A 10905-nucleotide genomic window follows, 5' to 3' on the forward strand; every position below is an offset into this window, starting at 1 on the left:
CTAGGCTTTATGAAATTCAGGGGTTCCAGTGCTACTGGACAGGGCTCTGTTGATATACAGTGATGATGCATCCACATTTCTTTTAAAAATCTTCTCAGCCCTGAATTTAAAGCAAACTAAATGCATAACAATGAAGATGAATGGTGCCCCTTGTTAATCCATGTTTTTTTTCTTCAGATAATATTTACATACTTGTATATTGAACGGGAGGATTACTATAGTATAAGAGAGAAAGGATGTATTCCAAAGCCCAAAAAGGCAACCATATCCTACACGAGACCCTTTGATTTCATGGATGCAAGTGATCGGCAATATATCATGGACACTTTTTTTTGGTTTGGTTTTGTGCAATCGCATGCTTACAAATACTAACAGACAATGTGTAAATATATAATCATATATATATATATATATATATATATATATATATATATATATATATATATATATATATATACATGTATATATATATTTCTTATTTCAACTATAAAAAAAATCTCATAGATAATAAAGATACGATCAGTGAACCAGGAAACCAGGGAAATGACTGCTTATTAGTGCATGACTTGTAATTGTATGTTATTTATTTTCGTTGAATGTACTTTCGGTTTGTAAACTTTTGAACATCTGGTCAGTTTAAAGTAAGTGTATTTAATATCGAGGTAATTTTGGTGACATTTATTTCACTAGTGTAATTTTGATAAGATTTTTTTTTAAGATGAAACCTTAACTATTTGCTAATTGTGCTTTTTATTTTAGTTTTTATTTTCATACCTGTATTTCAGAGACTAGTCTATCTAATAATTTAATTCATTAGATAATTTGATCAATCTCTTATTAGCTCACCTGAGCCAAAGGCTCAAGTGAGCTTTTCTGATCAAAATTTGTCCGTATCCTTGGGTTAAGTGGATTCAAGTTTGTTCAAATCTAGGGCCACGTACGCCCTTTTCCAAGGGAAGATAATTATGAATTAGAAAAAATTAATGGCATTTTTAAAAAATCTTCTTCACAGGAACCACTGGGCCAGGATAGATGAAGCTCATGATGTGGAATCATCCTCAGGTAGTGAAGATTCAAGTTTGTTTAAATCATGACCCCGTATCAAAGTATCCGTATCAAAGTTTTACATAGGAGTATACAGGAAAATTCTTTAAAAATCTTCTCAAGAACAACTGAACCAGGAAACATGAAACTCATGTGGAATCATCCTTAGGTAGTGTAGATTCAGGTTTGTTCAAATCATGACCCCCGGGGGTAGGGTAGGGCCAAAATGGCCGATCAAAGTTTTCAAAGGAATATATAGGAAATCTCTTTTTAAATCTTCTCAAGAACCATTGAGATAGGAAAGAAGAAGCGTATGTGAAATTATTCATAGGTAGTGTAGATTCAAGTTTGTTCAAATCATGGTCCTCTGGGGGGTTAAAATTCAAGCCCCCACCTCAGTTTACTCTTAGTTCTGACCTGATATGTGCCTTTTCCTTGCCGATGTGCTCAGGTGAGTGTTGTGGCCCCTGGGCCTCTTGTTTACTACAGTTCATTGATCTCAAACTATTTTTCTTACTTTCATTGATGAGTTGAGTGTTTTTATTGGTTTATCAACTAGGCAAGTCAAATGTAAATAAAACATAAACAATAAGGTAAAAAAAATAATGCATTTGTAAGTAATTTCATTTGCTAGTGTCAGTCAGATAATTATCAAAATTTAACTGCATTTGCTTTCCGAAATAAAATTTCCATGTAAGTTGGGGAAAAAAAGTTCATTAATCATTCACACTGTTATTGAAGGCTTAATATTGTCTTTTGAAAGGACTATGATAAACACATGATAATTTTATATCTATATTAATACCCCCCGCTTGAAAAGTGGGAGGGTGTATAGTAATCGTTATGTCCGTCCGTCTATACGTCTGTCCGTCAATCCGTCCGTCTGTTACGCTTTGGGGTACCCTTCTCTTACATATATGTATCTGCACTCCTCTTATACTATGCAGTGGAATTTAATGAAACTTTCACAGAATTTTTCTCACATGTTGCCATTGTGCACCTCCTATTTTACCTTTTTATTTGACACGTATTTTAGGTTTCCCATTGCAAAACATGGACATTGCCATTATATTCTTACCTATGATGTCACATATATAGCGGCTTCTGAATAACATTTGATACGACGAGTTATTCCTCTTTACACATTACCGTCAAACAATATATAGCAAAACATGGACATTATGGGAGGCGGGGGGAGGGGAGGGGGTATCATTTAGTGAGCTCATTGCTCACAGTACCTCTAGTTCTAATTATTTTCTATGTAAAAACTCTCTGCAATTCAGGTGAAATGATTTTGGATGTTCAACCAGAATGTAAAATTTTCAAGGTGAAAGGTCACGAGCCTTCATTGTGTGTCAATTTCGTACGGCTATCTTTGTTTTTGATGTCAGTGGGTGGGGAATATGAAATAAACATGGGTGGCTGGAAGCGATGGGATCGATTACTTTCAAAAGTAATCGATTAAATTACAATTACTTTGGATTTAAAAGTAATCGATTACAGGCTGATTACAGCCATTCTTAAAAGTAATAAATTACATCTGATTACTTTTCCATCATGTAATCATGATTACGTGTGATTACTGTAGATTACATTACCCCCCCCCCCCCCCCCCCCAAATGTTTAATATACTCTCACCTACTATTGAAATAATAGTTTCAATAGTGGTCGTATTGCAATAGTGGTTATTAACTATGTTTGTTATTGAAATGCACTCTCAACCACTATTGAAATAATTATTGCAATTGTGGTCGTATTTCAATAGTGGTTATTACCTATGTTTGTTATTGAAATGCTCTCTCAACATGCTCAACCACTACTGATATAATTATTTCAATAGTGTTTGTATTTCAATAGTGGTTACCAACTATGTTTGCTATTTACATGCAATCTCAACCATTATTGATATATTTATTTCAATAGTGGTCGTTATTTCAATAGTGGTTGCAACAACGCCCCTTTGAACAACAGAAAGCGTTTCAAACATATTTCTCAAAAACATAACGTCACATGCAAAAAAAAAAAGAAAATATATTAGAGTTTGGAGCACAAGTATGGCAATTTAAAGATTCTCTATAGCAATCCAATGAAAATAAATGATATTAATGCTTTGAATGCTTTGAATTCAATTTGAATAAAATGAGTTACTGAATCTCAATTAATGAAATTTAAATGCTATTTTATTGAGATGTTTCGAGTTTCATATCACAAAACAATTTTAAAAAAAAACAAGATAATATTTATCATTGTTGATTTTTCTACATCAGTCTAAGTATAGTGCCATTTATTAATTAAACAACTTGATTCTCTGAATTGGATTTTAGTTTCTTTTTGTATTGTGATAACGTAACAGGTACATATAACAGTTGATTGGAGAGTTGATAATGACAACCGAAGAGAAGAAACATACTTTACATCAACAAGTCAATGATGAAAATTATACATTTGATAGCAGTGATTTTGGATGTTGTCTTATAATTAACATTAACAAAACTATGAAGACAATAGGAGGTGGACATTCAATACAAAAATTTCGAACCGGTGCTGAGGCAGAGGTCAAGGAACTACAAGATGTTTTTGGAAAGCCAATTTACGATACAAAAGTAATACAAGGGAAAAATGGAACAAATTGCGTGATTCAAGATGTAGAAGAATACATCAGCAAAAACTGTGGTAAGGGAGTTAGTGGAATTGCCTTTAAAAACATAAATATCAAAATAAAATAATCTTCAGAATCAGTTCTGGAAAACTTTTATAAGCCCTTTTATAAGCAAACTTAGCATGGGCTAAGTGATTAGTGATGCTAACTACCAAAGATGCCTGAGGTGCTATATCTTTTATCTTTGAAGGATATTTCAAAGCATGCAAAATCTTTGTATGTGTTGTATTAGCGTTTGGAGGACAGGGTTTTTTCTATGACATCACAGGCAACAAAATTCCATTGTCCAGAGTAGTAAGGAAATTCCAATCTCGTGCAGCCCTTCGACTTAAGCCAAAGTTATTCGTTGTTCAGGTAGATATTAAAGAAGTTAAATTCAGATTGATTTAATGTTAATATCAGTGCGAAAGACTTTAGAATTCAATGCATTAAAACTGTATCTCATTCTTTTAAAATTTAAGACCTAATAGCGAACAATTCATTTAAGTTGTTTCACAGACTAAATCAAATTATTCAATTGCGTCAAAGAGAGCATACTGACCCCTGCTACACGTAGCATTGTGCTGCATGGTAATTTGAAGCATATGTAATTGATTCAGACAGAAGAATTAAAAAAATGTCATGTCCAAAGCTGAATTATTCATTATTTCAAACGATAGTGTTGCAGTGTTTTTTATACACCGTATGCTGATTGCATTCCTTTTTTTGAATATACATTTAAGTTATGTGACATTGATTTACAACATGTTGGGAAGCATCTATTTGCTGAAGTAGATGGCAGATCTCATCAACTTTCGCCTCTTTGGCCTCGAGAAGCAGATGTTCTAATCTATGAATCAAACATTTCAGGTTGGTCATGCTCTAGATCTGTACAGGGCCTTTTTATAAATTTCAAATTTCACTTGGGCAAAAGTTTATAAATAATATGGTTTTTTATTAAACCACTCCCAGTTTTACCAGAACGGATCAATTTGAGATTATTAAATTAAAAATATACACAAACTAAAATAAACAAACACTTATCTTTGAAACCAGGGTGTTCAAAATAAGTAATTATAGTTTCCTATTCTAAGGTCTAGCATGATATCCAAAAATTTTTATTTTAATGTTCAATTAACCCCCTTCCCCGCAATCACGCATTTCAACGCATATACCATTTCCTATTTCTAACGCAAAATCACGCATACACCGTTTCCACGGAATCACGCAATTTCGAGCACTTTAAAAAGTTCATTTAATCTCAAATTTAATGCCAATTTCCTTTTATTTCATACTTGCAAAAATCTTATAAAATAAGAAAAGTTATTTTTGCATATAAATATAACGCCATTATATTATTTATGCTAAACTTGAAAGAAACGTGTATCCACTTAAAAGTGCTTGCGGGGAAAGGGTAAACTTCAATTTCTATGACGTGAACATTAAGTGTATGTTGCATACCAGTTCAGTAAGTTGTAAAGAGTTAAAAGTGAATTAACAGAAATACTTACATTACAAATCTATCTTTATTGAAGGAGAATATAACTGGCATCCAAATCTGATAAAACATAATGCAGAGGAGATACCGGGCACATCAGCTCTTCGACCTTGCACTTTCATCAAATATTTTTGTAATACTCTGAAAAGTTTACAGAATAAGATAGATTCCATAGAAAAAAAGAAGAAAACAGAGGAAGGAAAGAAAGAATCTAAGGATGCAAATGAGAAAGATTCCAAGGCTGATGGACAGAATGATGCCACAGCTGAAGGTAGGCATAATCCCAAACAGAAAAAGAAGAAAGAGTTCCTCAATGATGAAGCAAAGAATAATCCCAAGACTGGGGAGAAGAATAATCCCAAGGAGGAATTGCAAAATTACTTTGAATTTAATGAGGTCATTCTGAGAACAAATTCAAAACTGGCAACTTTCATTAAAGATAGAAATAACTGGGATCTGATAGATGGGACATGGAGCATTATTCCCAGAGTGCCTGTTGTAACAGATCAACTTGTCAAGTACCTGTATCCACCTCGTTTTTATCCCCCCGAACCGGAGAAGAAGGGGATGTAGTAAAGGAATTATACGTGTTTGTGTACTGGTGAGTTAGCTAATTCTGAACGCACGGAAGTGATGAGATTTGAATCGGGTTCGATATGTTCTTATCGAGGGAGTGCTTCACCTTGCGGTGTCCTTGTAATTGATTCATTTCATCAGTATTTCTAATGGCATCATCAATTTACAATTTTCAGCTGTAAAATCAAGCCTCAACTAAAAAAAACAGCATAAAATTTTCAAGTTACTGTTTGTCTGTTTTTTCTTTAACGTCCTTCTAGAGAATTTAATTTATATGGAGACGTCACCACTTACCAGTGGAGAGCTACAAATTTTTAAGCTATATTTGGCACTCAGGGCCATTGAGCAGCGAGAAATGTTTGTCATGCCAGAATCTACTGTGACCTCGGTTTATATGGTCTAATCGTTACGACGTTTTTATAATTATATTTTCTCTCTTATGTCAAAAATCAAAACCATCAGTAAAGAGTAACTGGTGTTAGTGTTGTTGCTCATGAGCCTCTTTATCTCCTTTTTCCCTTGTCGAAGTTTTGTTTTGGCTAGTTGAAACTTCCCCTTTCAAACACTGTACTATATTTACTTGCCTGCTTCACATATCATAATATACTCTGTCTTAATTATTTCTAGGATGATAGGTTGTTTTCCTTTAAAATATTTTTCAAATATTAAATGCATTTTTCATTGTCATCAAAGTTGTGAAAATGATTGTACCTTCTAGTACAATATAATGACACTATTCCGAAACATTTTGTTTCCTTTCAATATACAGTCAAACTTTGTTATCTCGAACCTGATAGGACTGTGAAAAAAATTCGAGACACCAGAGGATTCAAGATATCGAAGGTTAAATGCTTAAAGAATATGTGGTTGGGACTTCCTAATCATTCGACATATCCATGGTATTCGAGATATTGGAATTCGAGATACAAAAGTTCAACTGTATATTTCACATACCACAAATGTAATAGAAAATAAAAAAATCAATTAAATTTCGAAGGTAATGATGAGGTTGAGCTGTCCCTTATCTTAAAATTTTACAGTTTTGTTGAAAATGTCTCAATGAACACGTCTTTTCAATAATCTCTGTAGAGATAAGATTTTAAATCATACTTATGTCTAAAAATTATAGAATTGGTTAACATTTTTACTACAAGAATAAAGTACATATAAACTTAAAAAACTAATTTATTTCAAATTATAAGAAAAAAAACGTCTACTCTGAATGAAAATATAAATCCTCACACACCATGATCGCAAGGCAATTTCATGCTTCTTTACATATTTCGCTGAAACAGAGCAGAAGGTATTAAACAGTCCAGTATGCAAATAAATTTTATTTTTTTAAACTGCATCACCAATTTCAGATAATTCAAACTATAAGCTATGGTTTATTATAAAAATCATCTTACAGTAAATGAAATTTTGAATTTGAGTTAATCGGTTTGCATGGTCCAAGCATTTGATCTTTTGTATTAAAGGGGGTAGGGTATACCGTCTTGCCTTGTAAGGAATATAGTCATCATGCTTGTCAATCCGTTACTAAATTTAATCTGCATGATTTTATACTAAAGCATTAGAACGCGTAAGAAATGTATTTATATTGTTAAAATACACTTGACGTTTTCAAAATTATTAATTCATGCCCAAAACATGATAAAAAAGCCTATATGCAATGTTGTGACCTAAGAGAGACAACTTCTAATTTCATAAAATCGCTAAATCAAAGTACATATGAATACATATAGAATTGTTTTTGTCTTTTTTTCAACATAAAATAAAGTAAGGAAAGTAATTGGAGGTAATTAATTTATTCATTATTTGAATCGATGAATTCTGAACATCACAGGAAGAAACAAGACCTTCCAATTAAAACTGAAAGGCGACTTTCAATGATTTTTTCAGTGGCCAATCAGCCACATTCCCTTCTTCCTTCAGTGACCCGTCCACCCCTCTCAGCAGTGACTCTTTAGTCTCAATTCAGCGATTTTTTTTTCAATGCTTATTAGTTTATAATCAGATATCTTCCTTTAACAATATTTTGAATAAATTTATTATTTGTTATATTGGTTATAGGCTCCATTGTCTTAAAGTGTTTCCTAAATTGCTTAACTGATTTTAGATTTAGAAAAGAGTGTCTAAATAATTATCATAATTTTATAAGATAAAATTTATTTTGAGTTTTCAAATTAGATTTAGAAAGCGAAAATTCTTTAAGTGATGAAAAATAATGATCCGATAATCGAATCAAAATTTAATTTAATGTGGTATAAGTCTGTCTTAATTTTTCTTTCTGTTAATCTCTAAGTCGGGGATAAATATATTCAATTTAATTACCCATTAAATTAACAAGTAAAGAGTCAATCTGAATTTTAAAAATCGAGGATTTCAGTCAAAATGCTCTAAAAACAAGAACACAAAATTTGTACTGCTCAAATATAGATGTCAATATTCTATCTATATATATGTGTGTAATTGGAAGACATATACACCTCTCTCTCCCACTCTCATACCATGCTTTCATTATATTCTTACACGTATGGCAATATAACACAATTTGTTGTGCTTATATTTTTCATAGAAATATCTAGTATTGAACGATGAGAAAGAAATAATATCATTTACACCTTTTGTTGAAGAGCCTTAATATCATAAATTTAACAGGTTCCTTGATAAAGTAAGACACTCCTTTGACAAATACATATACGAGTCTTTGTCTTGCTTTTAACAATATTATCGCTCTTTATAATTCAGTTTGATGGAGCAATGATTTTCACAAATAAAAGTTTCAATAAAATAAAATCATGAAGCGACGGATTGTGTCAAAACCGGAAGAGCTATTGATAAAGAATCTACACGTTGATAAAGCTCAAGTTTATCTTATGGGTTGTATCTCTAAAACGTACGAGTTAAAAAATAGAATCATTAGAAGATAGATATTGTTATTTCGCTCTTAAGATGAAGTAGAAGACGAGTACCAATTATTTTTACATTTTCTTAAATAACTCTATTTGGAGACAAATTAACACCCTTACTGAAATTTGGAATTCAAAAAATCTACAATTATCAGAGAGGTGGAAACATATGCTGTGACTGTTTTCATAATTGCAGCCCGGAGGACCGGGCTGCTCTATACATATAAGTTTAAGTGCTGGTGTATGGGGATTGGGGTGGGAGTAGTTACATAGATTTAAAGGTTTTCTAAACATTGAAAAGATTGTTAATCAGAATGTTCTTTCTGTTTATAAATTACGTCCATAAAGTGAATCTGTAGAAATATGTGTTTTTCATATTTAATATATAAAGTTACTTATCATTTACTATCGAAACAACGACAGGCCCCTTTTTTTTAGAACATCGAATTTTACGTCTCGGATAAAAACGTACTTTGCACAGTTCGTGTGATATATTTTAAAATTGAAAAATTATACATTTTTAAATATAAATGATGCGTGTGTCTAACTTCAATTTATATTTTATGCAGCCAACATTTACTTGAGGAATTGATCAAGTTTAAAATGGTATCGTTTTTTATTGATTTTTATCCGACTACAAGTTTTTTTTTTACAATTTGCGACTATCGTCTCCATCAATTAGACGGATGCCTTTTTACACATATCGAAGCGGTTTGTTGATCAAGGCTCATTTTCATTGTTTACTTTATATATTTCCCGGGCGACAATTGATGGTTACATCAATGTTTTCTTGTTGAATAACATTGATAGGGTCTGAGAAAAATAATTGCAGAAAACATAAAGGTCCCCATTACAGAAATAATCAATTTACAACATCAATTGTAAAAAAAAAAAAGTAAATTGAAAAGAATTTCAATTAGAGTTTTCCTAATATACATGTACACAGTTGTGCAAATGTCTTTGATCTATAATGATCTTAATGTGACAGCATTGTGGCGCTATTTTTTTTTTAATTCTTTACACATCGCACAAATTCAAACCGCGAAAATCAACAGAGATTCAACAGTTATTAAAAATTCTGAAGACGTATTTTTTAAATACCTTTTATGATAGCAATGCAAATTATCAAAATTTTCTTGAAACGTCTACGAACATATTAACCTCCATTAAAATAAATTAAAGCAAATATAAATATAATAATTTATCTAAAATGAAATTGCTTTTAAACTTTAATATTTCCAAAGTAATCCGATGTCCCTATGCCTTTAATTTCTTCTCTCGTATCAGCATTTGTATGATTGAGGACCGTAAGCTCTGTTGTTATACTTGTTTTCTTAATCTTTTATTGAACGTACCGGTTATAATCTGCCGAATTATGATAATATTCCAATAAAATATTAGTAACACTTAATGTTGCGGCAAAATCATCAAATTCTACTGCTAAACATATTAGGAAAGAAACCTTTGTATGATATTTTTTTCTCTTTTTTTCTTTTTGATAGTGTTAATACACGTATAGATTTTTTTCACGTTATTGGTTACATAAAATCCTATCTCTAGATCAAAAGGTTGACATATCTGACCAGACGCTGCTAAAAAAGTAAACTTTTAGAGGGATTACAGTACCGACCGGACACAACCTAACAGAAAGCGAACCCGGAGCGGACCCCGGGTTCGCTCTCTGGGTCCGCTCCGGGTTCGCTCGGGGTCCGCTAGGGCTGACCCCTAGCGAACCCGGAGCGGACCCAAAGCGAACCCGTAGCGGACCCCGAGCGAACCCGAAATGGACCCTGAGAGCGAACCCCAAATTCAGTAGCGGTTTCAGAGAGCGAACGCGGGTTCGGTATTTCTTTACAGAGCTGTCAATCAGGATTAGCGATTAACCAATCAGCGCATCAACCAATCAAAATAGCATATTGATCTGTCGATTGGGATATAAGATCGAACGTGTTGATTTAATTCGATATAAATCCAAACACTGTACATACAAGCAAAACGTGTGAATTTGCTATGTAAATCTATTATGATTATTAAAATATTATTTAATATTTATTTATTTTAATTCTCCAGGTTGTATTTATTATCTATATATTTATTTTCTTTTTTTTATTAAAGCAATTAATTAATTATATGTTTTAATTTTCCATGTAGAATTATACATGAATATTTACGTTTTTATTTTCTTTAGTTTTTTATACCAGTATTTAAAGTCCATTTGGTAAATAAGTTGAGTAAAT

The 10905-nt window shown here is 32.1% G+C and overlaps 1 protein-coding gene across 1 annotated transcript; it reads left to right on the top strand.

Annotated features, from left to right (window-relative positions):
* Positions 1-605: 605 nt before the first annotated feature.
* Positions 606-6159, top strand: LOC134243803 (uncharacterized). The gene is made up of 5 exons (XM_062726033.1): positions 606-641; positions 3398-3717; positions 3894-4057; positions 4426-4552; positions 5218-6159. Exons 2-5 carry the CDS (start codon positions 3429-3431, stop codon positions 5751-5753), a joined length of 1116 nt encoding a protein of 371 aa, XP_062582017.1. The 5' UTR covers positions 606-641; positions 3398-3428; the 3' UTR covers positions 5754-6159.
* Positions 6160-10905: the final 4746 nt, after the last annotated feature.

The sequence above is a fragment of the Saccostrea cucullata genome, unplaced genomic scaffold, assembly GCF_032062105.1.
Source record: "Saccostrea cucullata isolate Sc308-1 unplaced genomic scaffold, CSIRO_AGI_Scuc_v1 ctg2361, whole genome shotgun sequence".
NCBI classification, from domain to species: Eukaryota; Metazoa; Mollusca; class Bivalvia; order Ostreida; family Ostreidae; genus Saccostrea; species Saccostrea cuccullata.

Bases quoted from the DNA above. Each gene is read 5' to 3' on its own strand.
- LOC134243803 (XM_062726033.1), top strand. From the start codon at position 3,429: ATGACAACCGAAGAGAAGAAACATACTTTACATCAACAAGTCAATGAT. The intron at 3,718-3,893 runs GTAAGGGAGTTA...TTATCTTTGAAG, and splicing joins ATACATCAGCAAAAACTGTG to GATATTTCAAAGCATGCAAA. The intron at 4,553-5,217 runs GTTGGTCATGCT...TCTTTATTGAAG, and splicing joins CTATGAATCAAACATTTCAG to GAGAATATAACTGGCATCCA.